This window comes from Camarhynchus parvulus, chromosome 2 (assembly GCF_901933205.1).
Source record: "Camarhynchus parvulus chromosome 2, STF_HiC, whole genome shotgun sequence".
In the NCBI taxonomy this organism is placed as follows: domain Eukaryota; kingdom Metazoa; phylum Chordata; class Aves; order Passeriformes; family Thraupidae; genus Camarhynchus; species Camarhynchus parvulus.
Window position 1 is genome coordinate 6,545,015 of NC_044572.1, and position 19,904 is coordinate 6,564,918.

Below are 19,904 nucleotides of genomic sequence, written 5' to 3' on the forward strand. Positions count from 1 at the left end.
AACCCAGGCAATGTTAATACAGTTGTACATTCTGGAAACTAAAAATATTCAAACTAACAAAGTACCTGCAGACAGGTCATTGCTACCTAAAGACCAAGCTCCTAAACAAACAGCAGAACTGGTGTCAGTGTCATGAGTTGAGGCTCCAAACACTGTGATCATGCACCCTCAAGTTATCAAAACCACAGGGCACTTCACAAAAAGTCCTGTCTTACAGAACACCCACATCTGCTGCAGATGATTAACAAGCAGAAATACTTAAGATTGTTTAGCAACAGTTAGATTGAGCCAACTGATGCAAATATTCTGCTGTCACTCCTGTCACACTGGCATTACTTCAGCTCAAACCAAGTCACCTCCATGCAGAACTCAGCCATGCCCCAAGGCAGGAGGTTTACCAAGAGCACTGACTTGATCAGCCAAATTTAACAGCAGAAAGAATCAAACCACCAGGACAGTTATCCTGCTCCATCTGTACTGTCCTGCCTATGAATGTGCAGGGCATTAAAGGAGTCTGTTGGATAGAACATTGGAGCACATCCCCTAAGAAGTTTCTTAAGGGAAGGATTCTGTATAGACACCCTCCTCCATCCTGGCAGTGCTCAGCAAAGCAGTCACATAAAAGTAACAAACAGCATTTTGGAGTCACCTACAAGGCCACACTGACATTGGCACATCTTCCAGGTCTATCTCTGTTCAAGCACAAGACACTGTGAACTCAATAACTCTAAACCAGGGAATTGAGATGATATTGGCCAACGTCTTCAACCTCCTATCAAGCAGTTGTTTACCAGCCCCACAATCAAACCAAGCAGCTTCTGGACAAGGGAGGTTCTGCAGGGAAGCTCTTCAGAGTTGATGTTGTCCTTCTGGAGCACATAGAAGTGGCTGCACCAGCAGGAGTGGCTGGTAAAGGTGATTAAATCAGTCCTTGTCCATCAGACACTAACACACACGCACAACCTGAGGCAGCAATGTCATTCAGGTGTAAGAGAACACCTCATTGTCCCCATGTTTTTCAGGGAGAGCTGCTGGCCAAGAGTGGCTTTCACTTGGAAGATAAATGTCTGCAAACCATGCAGGTGCAAAGCTGGGCAGGAACACAATGGGCCCCAACACTTCCTGAACAACTGTTCTGAGTTCCCTGCAGCTTTGCCAAAGCAATTACATGGAATTGCTGCCATGGTGAGCATTTTCTAGGAAGTCCCAGCCACTTGTTTCCATAAACAAGTTAGGGAAAATAATGTTTTGACCACATTAAAATTTTATGAAAGCTTTCTCATCAAGAAGCTCTTGTGTCCCTCTAGACCCAAAGCAGAGTTTTGAAGCATGTCCTGTGTATTTTTTTTTTTTGTATTAAAACATCACTTTCCAGATGGGTAAAGCTTAAAAATGTTTGCTTCCTGAGAAAGACTGCAAACTTTAGCTGCTAAATGGGTTATTTCTTAGTCAAGACAGAGTAGGGCTTTGCTCATTGTAAGGCTAAATACCATGTTAAGAATAAGACAGTTGTATCCTCTGTAGGAGTAGGAAAACAGGACTGTTTGGACACAGTGGGCACTGGGCTGACATGAACCCCTTGCAATACTTGCACAAAAGACTCCTGTGTGGATCACAGGAACAGCCCTCACTGAGGGTAACAAAACTTCCAACATCTTATCTTGCACTGCTCAATGAAGTTTTGTACTTTTAGTTATGTATCACTTTATATTTAATTTTCATCTTTAAAATCTGAGGATAGAATTTCCAGAGGGGGAAAAAAATCATGTCTGGTGTTCCTATACAGGCAACTGGAAGGCAAATGACCAGGGTGCCTAGGACAGTGTAGCACTCAATCATGATTGCTTGTATAAACTAATAAAGCTGAAATCCAAATACTCCAGATATGTTGTTCTTTAACAACTTTGTAAAGTACATCATAGGAAAGCTTGTATGAAATCCATTAATAACAATTAGCATCTCTGCTTAACAACTTCTTACTGTGTTCACTCAGGATTCTAAACAATGTAAAATTTAATACAAAACATCCCCTTATCACTGTCACCATGTCCCTTGGTATCTCAAAGCACATCTTGTGGGCAAAATACAGTTTCTATGTGCCAGAGAACATCAGCTTAAACGATCACATAATGAATGCTTATTAGAAATTAATTACAGTTGCAAAACAATGGCTTAACTTTACCACCTCCTAACCCATGCACTTGATCCTTCAGTCTTAAGAAGGAAACAAAACCCAACCTGCCTATTAACATGTATTTTATTACAAGCTTCCTTTAATTATTTTTGGTCCCAGAGTGACATCTGTTTTCATACCTTGATTCAGATATTCACTTGACAGTGGGAGGCTGGCAGGTAGGAAGAGCTCAATAAACTATTTTTAATAAGACACAGTAAGGAAACCTGCAGAGCAGGGAAGGAATGACCCCAGACACAACAGCAGTGAAGATGCAATTACTGCTGAAAGTCTATTTCAGGAGACAGCCAGCAAGGAGCAGGTAACAGAAGAGATGCATGATTCAGAGAGAGTGAGATGAAGGCCAGAGCACTACTAGGAGAGATTCCTCTCTAAGGCAAACTGTTTATCCAATGTCTGAAAGCTGCTTTGTGCAACAAACCAGAGAAGAGAGAGCCCAAGAGGGAGCACATCAGTCCCATGACGCTGATGCTGCAACTGCTGCACACACTCTGCAGAATTCCCTTTTTCCACACCAGGAACTGAGCACAGACACAGCAGAACCCTGCAATTAAATGAACTCTGCAGAAAACACCTCCAAAAGGGGTTTGCAGATGCTACAGAGAAGTAGTTAACTCTGCTTTCAGCAACTACTACTTCATTACTCAAGGTGAGCAGAAGGAAGAGAATAACATGGATGAGAGGCAACATTGCAACAAAACTGGTTTGTAAAATAACATGCTAAAACTATACCCACTGAATCAATACACCTGACAGGCATCCATTTGCTACTCTAACCTAATTTCTCCTCTCAGAGCACAGGTAGATGTCAGAACACAACCATTTATGGAATTCCAGCTTAAAAAAAAAGCTTGTAAGTATAAATCATTAACTAAAGTTGTTTTTTATATTAGATCTTCAGAATAATTTCTCCATGTCCTTTCCAAGCTCATCATATCATCCATAAAAGAAAACCCAGAACCACTCCTGACTAATCAGAAGCAGAAATAATCTTACTACAGAAACATTATTGCCCATATACTAGAGCTGAAAAAGAGAATCCATAATGTGTATCAAGATGACCAGTTTTTGATCATTTATTACATTCATGAGAGACCTCTCAGCACTGTATTTCAGGCTACAATGAAAAACTCCACACCCATCAAGAGGTAGCTCTCACACTTTTTGAGGAAACGCAGGTCGCTCATTCCCATCCGAAGCAATACTGAGCAGGATGAGGTCATTACTCAAAATTTTCTGTTTATTTTTCAGCTGAGCATTCTTCAGTTAAAAAGAGACTCTGGACTTCTTACATGGGAGTTTTTCCTTTCCTGCTCTGACTGCTGCTTGGAGGAAGGTCCTTTAGGGAGCCCTAAATAAAATAAATATCCCTGGCCTGTGCAGTCCTTCTCCTCTGTGCACACAGTGAGCCTACAGCTGTTCCAGCTGTGGTGCCCTGGTGCTGTTTCACATCACCTCACTGACATTTACATTTACACATCACCAAAGCAACATTATGAAGCCAGTCCTAGACAGAACCAGTGACCCTCCAGTAAGAAGTGACACTGATCTTAGAGAGTTCAGCCAGATATATGAAGATGTTTTAGGCTAAAAACATGACCAGCACTTCTCTCTGCAACAACAGCATCCTATCTAATACTGTCCATGCTAATTAGGTACAAAATAGCTCATATACATTCTTTTTACATAATGAAAATTAAAATTGCTCTTCACTTGACATCACTGTTTTATTTAGAAGTCACACCATCAGGCCAGACTCTGCATATTTCATTACAGTACTACATAAATCACAAATCTTTCTAGCACCATTTTTTTTTCAATTCACCCTCTTAATTAGAATCCAAATTAAATGAATGCCTTCTGTGCTTTCACATTCTTATTTGTGTAACCTTTGAGGAGAGGGACTAACAGATCCACTTCACATACTGGATGGCATTCAGCACACACACACATTGAGCCTCATTTTTCAGCTCTTTTCATTAAGCTCCCTGTTTCAACAGAACTGCTGCATAATTTGATACACAAGATAGTTAGCAACTGTTGATGGATACAGAACTGGAAAGCTCACAAGAGCAAGTACTCCAAAGTAGAGGCAGTCAGGAAAGCAGCTCTAAAACAAGTTTCAAATTTCTCATTCAACCCACAATTTTAAGCCTCAGCAGAGAAACTTAAAGTTTGACAAAAGATCATCAGTTACAGTTTGGCTACAGCCACTTAATGAAACCTTATCAAGACTTCAGAGGTGTTTCTCAATTTCTGAGCACTCACCACCTGCCATCCAACAACAAAGTGAACATTTCAGATGTCTTTTACTCTCCTACCCCCAATATTAGCACAAATACAACAACAGCAACCAGTGCAAAAATTTAGATCATAAAACAGGTACTGCCACTAAGCTGCTGCATTTCCAGCTGCATCTCAACTTTCTGTGATTCTTTCCCCGGGGCCTCTCACACAGAAGCACTCTGGGCAGCAGCTTTGGGTCTGACTCTCACACCCTCACTTTTACTCACACCCCAGGTTCTGAATACAGCACTCTACCCGCTTTATGCTTGCTTTAAAATTAGGCCTAAAGCCAGGTCCTCATTTAGTCTGAAAGCTAATAAGGTGACTGCTTCCTTTCAAAACCCACACCCTACTTTAAACTTGCTATTAGCCATGACCTTCTGACAGGCCCCTGAACTCCTCTCACCCTCCCAGCCCAAGCATTCACAAATCCTGAACCTTAGAGCCAAACAAATTAGGAGACAAAGCATAACAGAAGCTTGAAAAACAGAAAAAAATTTCTTAAAATACTAAACTTTCTAAAGAATTTGAATTATTTTATTGCAGCGTTTTAGAAGACACACAGATCTTCACCCTTATCTTCCCCTAACTCCTCATTACACTTTTAAAAGGTCAAAGGTGTTTCAAAACTGAAGGTTTGTCGTTTTGGATTTTTTTTAACCTACAGATCCTTTTCATACACCTAAATTTGTAAAATATTTTAAATAGATCTTAAATGGCTTAACTATAAATGATTCAGCAGATTTGAGGAACCTGTATCTCATAGTAGCAAACTTTATGTAAAACTAAACAGGTAAATTGGTAACTTTCTACCTCTCCATAAGCATAACATGAATGCCTAACTAAAAACAGTTAAAAAGTGTGAGAAAAAAAAACCCACAAGTTAGCAACAGATCCCCTGCACCAACTACTCATACTTAAGCATGTTCCAGATGCACAAAGGAACAAGCATTTCATTGCAATTCAAACTCTGTCTGGACTTAAAAAAAAAAAAAAAAGGCAGCTCAAAGAATGCAATTGTTAACAGCTTCCTTTTCTCACACACAGAAAGATTAAAATAAAAGGTGCTACTTTTCCAGACCAGTCCCACAACTGCAGGCAGCATGCTAGTAACCAAGAAGCTGCCTTATTAGCATACCAGCTTAGATATATCTTCTCCCAGAATGACTCAGCCTGCTATTTTCAAAGTTTTCCTTAAATATTTGTCCTACATTTTACAATAGGAGTTACCAACTACAGAAAAACACATCCCATGAAGTCTTAGCCACTTCACAACGCTGAGCATAGAGATTAAGCCATGCGTCCACATTTGCATCCCCTAAACTAATCCCTTCTGAAAATGAAAGCTCGAGATACTCAGCGCGGATCTTTCAGAGGTGAAGTGGCTGCTTGGTGCAAGTTGGAGGAAAAAAAAATCCATCCATGCTTTCCCGCAGCACGGTTTAGTGCCTGCGAGAGGGAAAAACTTGCCAGGAGTTGCCCTGTGAAAGCACAGCACACTCAGTGAGAACTGCAGCCCTTCAGAGCACGGCAAAGAACAACCACAGAGCGCAGCCACATAAGGAAAATTCAGCGTACAGCTGCTTTGAACAGATGTATGTGCTGCCATAAGGAGGGGAAGCTTCACTTGAAAGAGCTTTCCATCACTGCTCTCAAAGTCTATATTTGGTATCGCAGACGTATTCGAGGAGAACGGGTTTTTTACGGGGAGGAGGAGGAGGAGGGGGTGCCGTGAAGGCTGCGCTCCCTCAGAGCAGGACCCGGCCGGCGGCAGCGGCGGATCGGGCACGGCCCGGCGGCGGCACCGGCACAAGGGCGCCGCAGCGGGATCGGCACCGGGACAAAAGCTCCGCAGCGGCACCGGGCTGGCTCCGCGGCCGGCGAGGCTGCGACCCGCCCCGCAAGGACACGGCCCGGGCACGGCGCATCCCGCGCTCCCCGCCGGGGATCCCCCGCGCCCGCGCCCCCGCCCGGACCCCGCCGGCCGCGTGGGTGTCCCCGGCCCGCCGCCGGCCCCCGCTGCCGCCGTGAATTTTTACCTTCATCTTCGAGCTCTAGTTTCTCCAGCATCCCTTCGGAGGCGGCCGGGAGCTGCAAGGGAGCCGGAGCCGCTGCCGCCGCCTGCGGAAGGGAAGAGAGGAGAAGGAGATGAGCATCCAGGCGCGGACTCACCGGCCCCGCGGCGGCATCAGCTCGGGAGTGGCGGCACGGAGCGGGCGGAGGGGAGGGAAGGCGGGACGGCGGCAGCTGCCCCTCGGCCTCCGCACACGCTGCTGCTCGCACACACCGCGGGGGGAGGAACCGGGAGGAGGAACCGAGGCTCGCCCTCCCCCAGCCCGTGAACCCCCGGGCTCCCGCCGGGCTCCCTCCGGGCTCGCTCCGGCTCCCCGGCCGTGCCTCCTGCGGGCGCCGCCTCTTCCCCGCTCGGCGGGAGCGGCTCCCCGGGCGCCCGTTCACAGGACGGCGCTTCCCGCCACGCCTCACCGCTCCCCCTTCCCCCCGGCGGAGCGGTTGGTACGTTCCGTTTTGCTGCAGTCGAGCCCGTTGGTCAGCGGCGGGAGGGGGAGGGAGCTACCACTTCCGCGCGGAAAAGGGAGGAGGAGGAGGGGGAGGTTAGTGTCCTGAGAGTTCTGCCGGGGCAGCCGCCTCTCACAACCCGTTCCGCACCCTCAGCTGTTTTCCGGGCTACCCTGGATTAGAGCGGTGGGACTGAAGGTGGACCGGGGGAAACCCTTCCCTCCCCCTGCCAGCGAGGCTTGGTACGCTCCCGCGCGTTCACCTGCGAGGCAGCGGCGGGGAAGCGGACGGTTCCACTGCGCCGCGGGGGGTGTCAGGGTGTCGAGGGGGTTTCCCCTGTGTGTGACGGGAGCTCCCGCAGTGCGCTGTGCAGCTATGCTGGCCCCGGGGTACCCTTTATCCCGGGATACCCGCTCTATCCTGGGTGCTGCCATCTCACAGTGCCCTCTCTCCCGGGATACCCGCTTTATCCTGGGGTGTCTTCTGTCGGGATACCCACTCTGTCTCGGGATGTCTTCTGTGTCGGGATTCCCCCTCTATTCCGGGGTATCCGCCATCCCGGGGTACCCTCTATCCCGGGGTGTTCCCTATTTCGGGATTCTCGCTCTGTCCCGAGCTGCCCTCTGTGCCAGGATACCCGCTCCATCCCGGGGTACCCCTGTGGGCACGGGCGCGCTGGTTTCCATGTCAAACAATCCCAGGTTACGTTACAATTGAAGATCAGCCCGAATGTCGGCGTCTCCCGGGTGAGCGGCGCGGCTCTGCCCGCCCGCAGCAGCGGCTCAAGGACGGGGCTCGCACCATGGGACACTGCAATTTACGGGGAATGGGATCTACTGCATCAGAACCCCGAGCCAGGCTAAAGCAGAAGCGAGGGAAATGAGGAAATATTCGAAATAGATTCGTCATTTACATTTATTTTGGCGGTGAGGTGTGGTAAAGCTTTAGCTGAAATGCGCAGGTCCCCGCTGGCTGCTTAGGAAGCTCAGCAGGAGCGGTTCAGACACGGATGCTGGAGACGGGGATAAAGGGATTATTTCTTTGGCAATGGCAGCTGACACACATGGATGGAGCTCCAAAGGAGTCACAGGAGTCGTCAAGGAGTATTTTAAACCTGCTGGTCCCAAGGGGAAGCTCCGGCTTCAAAAGTTCAGCAAGCCCCTCAAGGAGGGAGGGTTTGTTAGACCCAGCATAGCACAGCAATGTGCATAAAACGTAGGGAAAGATAAGAGATAATGAGAATAAAACTGTGATGGGGGAGAGAGCCAAAATTTATGGGAAAACAGAAAGCTGTCTCATAGTTTCTCAAGTCCAGCGAAGCTTCAAGCAAGGAAACTGCTGGTGGCAGCTTTTTTCTTTTCCCAAGCTACCTCTTTCTAAGGACACTTTTAAGGATATGGGAGGAAGTGAACAATAGCCAGTTCTTCTTTACTGTAAAGATCCTTTGAAAAGAAAACTCTAAAATATTTCATTTGCAGGTGTATTTTTAAGACGCTTCTAGGATTTCAGTAAATGTTCCAACTGACCAGTCGCACAAGATAGCAAAGCAGTTCATATTAATTTATAATATTTTCAGCCTACTAATCAAAATCCTTTGGAAGCTTTTAATTACTTCTGGGAGCTAGCTTTAAAAGCTCTAAATTATTTATCTTCCTTATCGTGTACCTTGACACTGATAAGAGTTTTTAACATCTTTTCTTAATCAAAGGCGGAAAAGAAGATGACATATCTGATTGGAAATAACTGCCATGATTTTGTTTCTTTTTGTTTTAATTTACTCCCCATAATTATCTAGTAAGCACCAGCCATGAGGAAATACAACTCCAAGGTTTTTGTAGCTGGAAGTGACACTGAGACTTGAAAGGTGTGCATTGAATTTCACTGCCACAGAACACGAGATGTTTATAAGAAGTCAGTTAAGCTTATTTCATGCTACAAACCCCAGGGCTCACTGCAAGATCAGGGTTTTACAGTGGCAGAACCCACATCCAGACCAAGAGTACTATGAGAAACTCAGGATAATAAAAAGGCAGTAATTTAATATACAACAGAGATTTGTAATGGAAACATGTACCATCCACACTGCTCAAAAAAGAAACCCAAAGGAAATGGAGAACTAAAGGCTGAAACCCCATCCTTCAATGTGCCTGCAGCCTCAGGATTTGTTTAAACCAATTTTGGAACAAGCTGCTGATCATGGCGTTCCCTTTGCTCCTCGCTTTGCATTCTGGCTCCTCTTGGCTTGTGGGCAACACAGTGAGTCAGAACAGGAAACTGATGCAGCTGAAAACCAAAGGGACTAAAAGAAAAGATTGGGCTTTATCCAGATCAGCTCCTGATCCAACTCACTGCTTAGTTGTATGAGCACTGGCACAGGAATTGTTCAGGGCAGGAGGGACAGGGGGACCACACCTTCTGGGAACAGCCCACTCTTAAGTCAGCCTAAATCATAGTCAAAACACCATCCTGTTCATTGTGGACAGGATTAGACAAAATAAAAGATATTTTAAGCAGCATTGTCTCTCTAAAAACTCCTTCTGTCATTTTACAGCAGGATTACTGGCTAAAGAAAAAAATTATTGAAAAGGAGCTGTAATTTCCAACAGGGTGATATTAAATCTTGCAACTTTTCCTACCTGTTTTTTGTGACTATTTGTTTATTTGTTCTACGGCCACAGAAGGTTCTCCTGAACTATAACCAAGGGATTTATCCAAATTATGCTTCAAAGGTTTGCACTTGTACCCTAAATATTGCCACGTGACATAAATGCTAGAGAGAAAAGTTTAGTAGAGAAATATCCACAAACCCAAAACTGCCCAAGTACATTTCTTTGTCACATTTTTACAGGAAGGTTATTTATGCCAAAAAGCATGGACCTACAACATGACCTTAATACAGCAGTGCCATCAATCTTTGTAGACACAAAGAAGAACAATTCATGGTTGATGCAACAGCAAAAGTCACAAAAGGTAGATGTAAACAAGAGAGATTTTAGGATTTCTGGGAAGGTTGGAATGTAAATTTTAATAGGTAACTGCTTACTTTGTTTTCTTTAGCTTCCTAGGGTAAAGGGAGTGAGGAATGACTAATACTCTGTGGAAGTAAAATCAGTCCTGTAAATTATAGATGCACTTAGAATGAATACATTAAAGCTTATCTGATAATCTACATTTCTTTTCTCTGATAATCTGGGAGTCCTTTCAGTCCTGTGTCCTACTGAAGGAATCCCGTCCTTTTCATAAGCACATGCAAAGTATTTAAGTCATAGGGATGGTTCAGGGATGTGAACAACAATTGACATCAGCAGAAAATCATATTTTATATAGTCTCCTGCCATCTTGCCTTACACTCTTTGGTGTAAGTTTGATTCTGAGATGTGTAAGAGACATTTTAAGCAGATACAGGAAAGAAGGATCAGCAGCAACAGTCCAGGAGTGCAACCAAAGCCAAAGCACTCTCAGCCTCTCTAATGATTCACCCAGAATGTCTGGGTGAAACAACTGCTAAAGGTCACAAGAATATTCTCAAGGAAGGCACTAAGATTTCTTTATCTAACTGGAAGGGTTTAAGAGAGGTTCCACAGAGGTCTGTGTTCAGTCTAACACCACTCTGTGTTTCCACTGATGACTCAAGGAAGAAATAATGAATAACCTGACCACATTTTCAAATGACTCAAAGTGACTCAATGGTAAAAGAAGCTGCTCTTTTAGGGACAGTCCCAGAACTTAAAATAATCTTGAGAATTGTTGCAGTGCTCTGAAAAATAGGATGCACTTTGATATGGGTAAGTAGAGTGTGTTACACAATAATCAGATGCAAAAATAAAATGGGAAAGGATGGACTTCCAGCAGTCATGCAAGCAAAAGACTTGGGAGTGAAACTAAATGTGAGACTACAATGTCAGTTTCTTGGAAATTAAAAAAACCAAAAATCACACTATTTACAAATGTGTTATAGGTAAGACATGGAGCATCTGTGCTACACATTCCCTGGTTAGATGCCAGCTGGGATATTGCATTCAGCTTTAGGGATAAAACTCAAGAATGAACTGAAAGAGTCCAAAAAAAAAAAAAGTAACAGCAATGATCTACACATTCAGAAAACATGACCTGTAAGGAAGAACTCGAAAACTTCCCAGTTTCCTCATCTACAAAGGGGAAAAAAAATCCAAACAAAAAACCCCCACAAAACCAACAACCACCCCCCCTAAATAAACCAAACTAAAACAAAAAACCCCAAAAGCCCAAAGAAACAAACAACCCACCCCAAAAAAACCCCAAAAACCACAACACCAAAAAAAGGAACACTGAAGGAAAATACCTCAACAGTCTCCAAACATGATGTGTTTTTGCAAGAAGAAAAGTGATTAACTCTTCTGGGTCCACTGGTTATGGGATGAGAAGTTATCTACTTAGCCTTTAAAGAATTCTTAGGTTGGACTTTGGGAGAAGTTTCTGAGTGTAACAGAAGTGAAGCACCAGCACGTTTTGCTGAAAAAACTCTAAAATCTCCATCACAGGAGGTTTTTAGCAATGGATTTAAAAACTCCCATTTGTTTATTATTATTTCCATATAGTTGATGGTGTTGATAGGGAAAAATGAATTTTTAATGTCCCTTCCAGGCTTGTTTTTTTGTTTTTTTTTTTTTCTATTTTTGTCCAGTCTTTAGAAAAATTATATATAGTCTTAGTACGATAATTCAATGAGAATTCTTTATATGTATGTTATGTAGAAAACCCAGTTTGCAAACCATCTATAGAAATGTAAATTTTCTTTCCCCCCTCTCTTCAAACAAGTAGCCTTAATTCTGAAATAGAAATATTCTAAAACAAATATTGTCTGAGTAATAATAAATATTGCATATTAGTCTTTGGTGACTGTGTAGGAATAGAAAGAACAACCTAAAAAAAAAAAATCCTGCTGCAAATTACAGGTCTGTGTGGAGCAGACTTACTCAAGCATTGCATCAAAAATGTCACCTGTGCTTTATTTAAAAATAGGCATTTCCAGGTAAATTCAAGGCTGCTCTTTCTCTTTCCTGATGACTTTAATATGGATATGCTGGGGTGCCACCTGCACAGCTCAGCAGTAAAACTGAGTGCCCTTCCCAGCACTTCAGAAAAAAAAAAAAGGCCACTTACCTTATAAAACCTAATGGATTGAAGAGCAACAGAAGGAATTCCCATCTAAATGCAAATCAAGGCAAAGCCATTTTGAATGCAAGAGTAAACCAGGAATGGTAATTTTCCCACCATTTGCCACTGCTCCCTACTACAATTACAGTTCTGCACAACTGAAGTAGTTAACAACTCTTCTCCTGATGAGCTGTCAAAGAACAACTTACATTTTTTCCCAAATGTATGTCATAAATATGTTTATTCTCTTGCAATCTGTGTGAAAATAATTTAGAACACTTCCTGCTTATTTTTGCTTTAATTTAGCCTGGTTTGTAAAGTGGAAAAGGACAAGTTACCAGGAAAAATAAAAAAGGTTTCATCTGCTGGTTAAACTGTAAATTAAACTGCTACTTGTTTTTTGCTAGAGTGTGGTAACTGATATGATGGGTTTGGGAAGCTGAGAACACTGGAATCACTGAGGCTGAGGTCAGGATCCCAGCTTGGATCCCTTCTGTATCTGAAAGTGCCACCTGGGTGCTGCAAAGGCTGCAGGGTGGCAGTCCCTGAGGGTGTCTGAGGACATGGCTCTGGTCTCACCTCAAACAACTCAAAAACCTCAGGGTGACCAGAGCAGCTGGGCAGGAACTGTAATTTCCACCATTTATTCTAAGGAAAATGCTCCAAGCACCAAACAAACCAGTAAGGAAGGGGATGCCACATATAGAATACTGGATTGGAGTTTTTATTTCCCATATCCAAAAGGAATGTGATTAAAATGGCTTTAAACTTAAAAGGCTTTTGAAATACCAAATGCTATAATCACATCCGTGCCTAGCATGTGTAAAGGAAGGTGGTGGCACCTCAGATTTTACAATTTGTTTAGAACAGAATAAGCAAGCCCCAGAAACCAGCCTGGCACTTCCCCAGTGAGTCCTTACTGGGTTCAGCTGGGTGCTCTGTCCCTAATCTGATTAATTAGGGACACAACTGTCCCACAGCAGGTATGAAAGTGAGGGAGCATCTATTCTAAATGTATTTCCAGTATGTACAGTGAGGCTGAAGAAACTCTAATGATTTCATTGCAAAACAGCTCAGACAGAGCTTGCCACTGGATAAGAACTCTATCCTGGAAGGATTTTTTTATTTCATCCCAATCTGATCAGAATATGACTGTTCCAATGGTCCTAAGCAGGAGTCTTGTGGCATGAAATACAGAACATCTGTATATTGCTTTTACATTTTATAACTAGCAACCAGCCTCCTGCTACAGGTATCCTCCCACATAGCAGCTATGATATTAATTACTTTACAGAGTTAATTATTAGTGATAAGCAGTTGGGGATCTTTAGTAGGTCAAATGGATAACATAAATGTAACAACAATCATTTTTTGCCAAATCTTAAATAAATAACAAAAATTTAAAAAAAAAAAACCTCAAAACAAAACCAAAACCAAACCAAACCAAAAACCCCCAAAACCAAACCAAAGGAAAAAAAAGAAAAAAGGAAAAAAAAAAAAGAAAAACGGAGTGTATGCTGCACTAGGAAAGATGACAAAATGGACAATCTTCATTTCTACTAAATCCTCACTGCAATACTGAGTGTTGGAATCTGCCTACCCTGGAGATACATGAAACAAAGGTTTCACAGAGAGATTTCACATTTTTAGTGGTGAGCCCTTCCTAAATATTTCTGTATGGAAATGAACTTGAAGTTTAATCCCAGTGAGTTTTGTTCCTGACTTAATTGTGAAACACAATAGATTTACAGAGCTTCCTTTGATCTAACAGCAGAAACAAAGAACCTGTGTTGCACACAGTGTCCTCCAGCTCCACAGTTTAAGGCAAAGAAAAATGGTCCCAGTGAGAGAAGAGTTAAGCATTTCTGAAAAATAAACTTCAAAGAAAGTCAAATATGAAGGAATAGACAAGATCCCAAGTTAAACTCCTAGAGAGAAATCAAGGCAGGAGTAGGAAAGAGGCAGGATTTGTTTACATAACCTCTAATCTGTAGCTGTGTCTGATCCTGTATCACTCTGCTACTCAGATAAGGTGGAGTTTAGAGTCAAGAATATCAGAGGCATTCTCTAGACAAGCCCTTGTGGCCAACATTCCTTCCTCAGATTACTCATGTTGAGTATAGGTGGAGTCCAAATCACAATTATCAGCATGACACGGTATTAATCAAACAGCCACACAATTTAAATTCTGTCCTTTTGAAGAACTTTCAAAGAAGTCAAGTACTTGTGAGGGGCTAACCTGAGTTTGTTATGAATACAGATGTTACAAGTGTTCTACCTGACTGCAAACACAGGGATGCCACTTAGTTTTTAATCTCTTCCAGAGTTTTTAAGTGTTCTTGTCTTCAATATTTATTATTGTATACGATCAAAAAGACACACTTCAGCTGTTTTTACACATATGCTGGAGTGCTCCTTGGGTTCTTTGAAACAGGACCAACCTCTCATCACACTCAGGGGCTCAGTTAAGAGCAAGAGGGAATTATTGCTGGAGAGAGCTGCAGCAATCAGGTACTAAGCATGATTATAGTAGATATTTTCTTGTGAAAAATGTATCTTTAAAAGCAAAAAGCAAACAGAACATTGAGATACTACTAATGGTAAAAGACAGGTAAACATTCACTAATTTAAAGTGAATGGGAAAGAAGAAAGTGAGCCCACATGGATGTGTGTCTTCATTTGCTGGCACTGAATACAAGATTATTCATGTTAGTTAAAGTTATGCACTTACTTAAGTACTTTAGCTGGACTGAGGCCAGAGTACTGATGAGTAATCTGCAGAACCGAGGCCACTGAGAATAACAAATGAAAAAAAAATACTCAGAGCCAAATCTGACTCAAATAAACACATGTACTATCTACCATTTTTCTTTCTTCATCTCAGTGTTATATTTCAAAGCTCAGTTGTGAGTAGTGACTTCACTGAGTGAACACTTACTACACCAGCTTTCAGTGATATTTTTTAAACTTAAAATGAAACATGTTTCCCCTAAAAAAGCCTGAAATTAGCTGATACTACACTTAAGGCTTGAGTAAACATCACAAAATTCTAGTAACAGAATTGTAGTCTATTGTAGCCATGATATTTTCTGAAAAATGCTTTCCTTAGGATTTTTCCTCCTGAGAAGCTGATAGGGCTCAGGAACAAAATGTAAACAATGGTTATCTGCTGCTGTGGAATGCACACGGGTGGATCTGTGATTGGTCTCATGTGGTTGTTTCTAATTAATGGCCAATCACAGTCAGCTGGCTCGGACTCTCTGTCCCAGACACAAGCCTTTGTTATTCATTCCTTCTTTTTTTTATTCTTAGCTAGCCTTCTAATGAAATCCTTTCTTCTATTCTTTTTAGTATAGTTTTAATATAATATATATCATAAAATAATAAATCAAACCTTCTGAAACATGGAGTCAGATCCCTCATCCTCGGACCCCTGTGAACACGGTCACAGTCTATCATCAAAATGTAATTTTAGAATCACAGAATGGTTTGGGTCAGAAGGGACCTTAAAGATCATTTTATTCCAACCCCTGCCCAGGTCAGAGACACTTTCCACTAGACCAGCTTGGCTCAGAGCCCCATCCTTGAACACTTTCAAAGATGGGGAAGCCACAGCTTCAAGCCCAGTGCCTCACCACCTTTACAGTAAAAAAATTCTTCTCAAAATCTATTCTAAACCTTCCCTCCTTCAGCTCAAGACCATCTCCCCCATCCAATCACTACATGCCATTGTGAAGAATCTCTCTCCAGCTTTCTTGTAGCCCCTTAAGGCACTTGAAGGTGCTCTAAGGTCTCCCTGAAGCTCTCTCCTGTCTACCCTGAGCAGCCCCAGCTCTCCCAGCCTGTCATTGCCACAACCATCAGCAGTTCTGAAAGGCTGAAATCAGATCTGTCTAACCAGGGCATCAGATGTAGGGCAGAGTTACAAAGGTGGTTTTCTGAGAAACCCAGACAACCTTCAGCTCAGAGCTGAGTCACCCACAACCTCAATAAAACTTCAAGAAATTGGCATAGACCTGGGCTGAACAAACACCTCCTGTGTGCCACAAGGTGCAGTAAGTGCAGCTAAACAGAAAAGGAGCAGCTGCTGCAGGTGGCCCCTTTCTGCTGTGCTCATCACATGAGGATCCCAGGAGGGCTCCAGAAGGAGCTTTTGGGAGCTCTCTCAAAGAGGCAGGCAAAGATAACAATGTCTTTTTTCCCTGCAGCTCTAGGAGGACTTTGAACACTGAGGAGAACTTCCTTGTAGCACTTGGGTTTGTGTGTTTGCATTAGATTCCAAGCCCACCCCAGAGCTGACAAACTCAAGGCATGGGTGCTACCAGGGGCCCCACTCAGGCTTGTGAGGCTGTTATCTCACAGGAGCTGCTATTATGTACAAACAAACCAATATATTAATAAATCTCCTTCAACACAGACACTACAGTTGACCTGTAATCTCCAAGTGGATTAATTTTTGACTAAAAGCTGTTTTTCAGATGACACTGAATGTGCATATCTTGAGGAACCTGACCCTTTTCCTGAATTCATTCCAGATGTACTGCTGATCACTCCAGGCCTTATTTTTCTATGCTGCTTCTTTTTTTTTTTCTTTGTTATACACAAAAGAAATCTGCAATGACAGCTCCTACAATGGATACCTTCCTTCTGCCATGCTTGTTTTCCCTTTTCACAGCCTCTTAACTGCATCTTTCCCTCATTCCAGGTACAGTGAAACCAGACTGTGCTCAGTGCTGCTTCTGTGGTTTGACACCCCCTGGAAGGACTGAAACAAGGGCTGTGCTGAGCAAGAAACCCATCAAGCACATGAGCTCAATGTTTCAGGGCTACAAACAAGATCATAAAGGGACATGCAAATAGTGCTAAGGCTTTTCCCTGCATTCCAGGAAGGGGAATTGAAACAAAATTTGAATTATTTCCATATTAAGCACCAGGGATGCACCTCCAGCAAGCCAGCCCCCACACTCATGTCCCTGCAGAGCTGCTGGAGATGCAGATACAAAAAGGTTCATTCATGGGCACTGGGTGCTTTCAGTGAGGAAATGGCAAATGCTGGGGTCACTGCACCTAACCTGAGATGCAGATTGAGTCTGTAGTGAAATGGGGAAAAACTTCCTGCTTTTAAATACATTACTGAGAACTGGAATCAAACAGGACTCATAGCTGTTCAACAGAGCAACTGACCTCATGAACCTGTATGCCCTTTACAGTTCTAGATTTCTAGATACAAAAAATGTTGAAGATTTTATATTTTGGAAGGGGAAAAAAAGGAAGAAAAGCTGGGCAAGACAGATGCAGGGCAGTTTACTCTGGTGACAGATCACAGTCTGCTGGTTCCATGAGTCAGAGGAATGGAAAGATACAGGTACTGCAAAGGAATTAACACAAAAGGAGAAGAGGGTAAAAAGGTAGATGAGAAAGAAAAGGAGAGTGAAGCCCCTGGGGCTGAGGCTGGCCAAGGGAGAGGGAAGAGGCACAGAGCTGTGCAATACTGGAGAATCTCAATGGCTGGAGTTCATGTGCTCCCAGGAACTGCTGAGTTCATGCACTAGCAGGAGCTGAAGAAACCACTCTAATGAAGACACCTTTGCTAGGTGGGAGGCTGGATAAATGCCCTGGTAGTGCTGCCCTTCTTTTTCTACTCTCTGGGCTGGGCAGGAGGTGTGACAGCAATGAATGCCATTAGTCACCAGCTGTCCCAGTCATCTCAGACTCCAGAGGCAGCAGGAACTCGGAGCCCCTGCAGCTCAGACTGTGAATTTCTTTTATATATGCTCTCTTTGGCTGCTAACTCTCTCATCAGCTCTTCTTAAGGGAGATAAAAGAAAATCCTAAATAAAATTTTATCCACCTCTAGGGTGGCATCTCAGCAGTGTATCCTGGGATCTGAATCCATTGCAAAACTCACTTTGAAGGCAGTGCAAAGATTAGTTACCATTTAGATAAATCAGAAGGAAGCCACCACCTCTGGATTCCCAGTGCCCTCTCAGCCAAACTCTGAATTTAACTGAGGTAAAAATCCTTGTTCTCATTCTGTCCCACAGTATGGACAGCCACACTGCAGCCCATCAGCTGTAACACAAGACACAGTGCACACACAGCCCTGCACATTTCCCACTGGAAAACTGGACACAAGCTTTACTTACAGGTTTTGAGGTAGCACAGGGAGCTGGTGTCATGATGGGAGGCTTGGCTGCACTTTGTGATGGAGGCAGAGAAAATCTCTGCCCTGTGTCTGGAGGTGAGGAACAGTGAATTCTTGTTTCTGGTCTCTCAGGCTCATGCTTGTAGGATTCCAGAGGAAACGTGGGCTGCTTGGTCACTTGTGTTGGGGTAGATGGAGAAGAGGAGAGGCCAGAGGCTGTGAACAACAAAAATGCCCAAAGATCAGCTCAGATGAAAAGCAGATGGAGATCTCAGCTTTACAGAAATCCTGTATTTTCCAGCACATTTCCCCAAACTAAAAGTAGGGCTCTCACCTCCTTGTTTGTGAAAGGGAATCTGTGCCTTGCCACTAAAACCCTTTCAGGCTGGTTGAACTTTCTGATCCACTACAGGGTGGCCCAGTGGCAGGATGGGAGTGCTGGAGGTTTGTCCTGTATTACTGTCCTGTCTGATTGCTTATTTCTAAACTGACACTCAGCATGGGTATTACTTTATTGCTGTCATTTTAATACTCCTGTGAGTCTCAGGATTACCTTTATCTCATGGCACATGGCTCAAAACCTTTAAAGGTTGCTTTTTCTTATTTTTCATTATTTTAATAGTATCTCAGCCCGCAGTAAAAATACAATTAGGAGCAGAGACAAAAAGGAAACAGAGCATATTCCTCCTGAGCCTCAGTTTGCTTTCTGTAAAGCTCTTGTACAGCCTTTGTACAAACTAAAATTGTTTTCAGCTGCCTTTGAGCAGAAAGATTGATCATACCTTTTGCCAAAAATCAGTGTCAGCAGCAGATAATTGCTCTTGCGAGCACCCTGTTTTTATTTGACACGTGTATGTACCCCAGCTGTATTTTTGGTTACATTCCTAGGGCAGTGCTGAATTGTGAACAAACAGATTTAAACTGTGTTTATCACCCACATAAGAACCAGCAGACATCCACCACCAGTCAGAAAATTCAGGTTCCAACATCTGTGTTTCTGGTTCCATGTACATCAGCAAACCAAGGGTGGTTCTCTGGTGCCAGCACAAATCAGGACAGACTTAGATCATAAAAACCATGAGGCTGAACTGGGATGTGTATTTTTCAGTGGGCTGTAAGACCTCTGAATTTGGCTCATTTCTTGTGCTTCCATAGATCTGTGTAGATGATCAGTTAGTCCAAAGGGGACTCGAGCCCATCAAAAGAGAGCAGATTAATGAGCATAAAAGCCCAGGCCACTCAAAGGAGTGTTTGGGAACACAATGTTTCATTTTCATGGTGAGTCTGGCTCCTTGGTGGGAGCTTTCAGGGCTTCACCAGAGATTATTGCACCAGAGGTTTTTTCCTAAGTTCCCAGACTTGGAACACTGGACATCCAATAACTCAGGGAGGGATCTATTACTTGAAGAAACTGTTACTCCTGACATAGCTGGAGAAGAGTTGGTATATTCTGTGTTTAAAGGAATTAACATGCAATAGGTGTAATTGTTCTTTACCTATTATTTGTCTTTGAAAACAACTTTTCTTGATGGCTTTTACATAATAAGAGACTTAACTCTATAATAATAGAGTCACTCAACAGGAAACCTGCAAAATAATTAGGCTCTAATATGTTTTACTAATAGT

The 19,904-nt window shown here is 43.1% G+C and overlaps 1 protein-coding gene across 4 annotated transcripts in view; it reads right to left on the reverse strand.

The window, feature by feature from the left end:
• PRKAG2 (protein kinase AMP-activated non-catalytic subunit gamma 2) overlaps positions 1–19,904 on the reverse strand; it is a 182,427-nt gene that overhangs the window by 41,616 nt on the left and 120,907 nt on the right. For 2 of the 4 annotated variants that reach the window (XM_030968488.1, XM_030968498.1), the window contains exons 4-5: positions 18,280–18,494; positions 6,520–6,601 (exon numbers count right to left, since the gene is read on the reverse strand). In XM_030968488.1, the coding sequence (XP_030824348.1) occupies positions 6,520–6,601; positions 18,280–18,494 (297 nt within the window). Of the gene's footprint in view, positions 1–6,519; positions 6,602–6,767; positions 6,975–18,279; positions 18,495–19,904 lie in introns of those variants that run through there. The other 2 variants (XM_030968507.1, XM_030968518.1) reach the window with 2 other exon arrangements.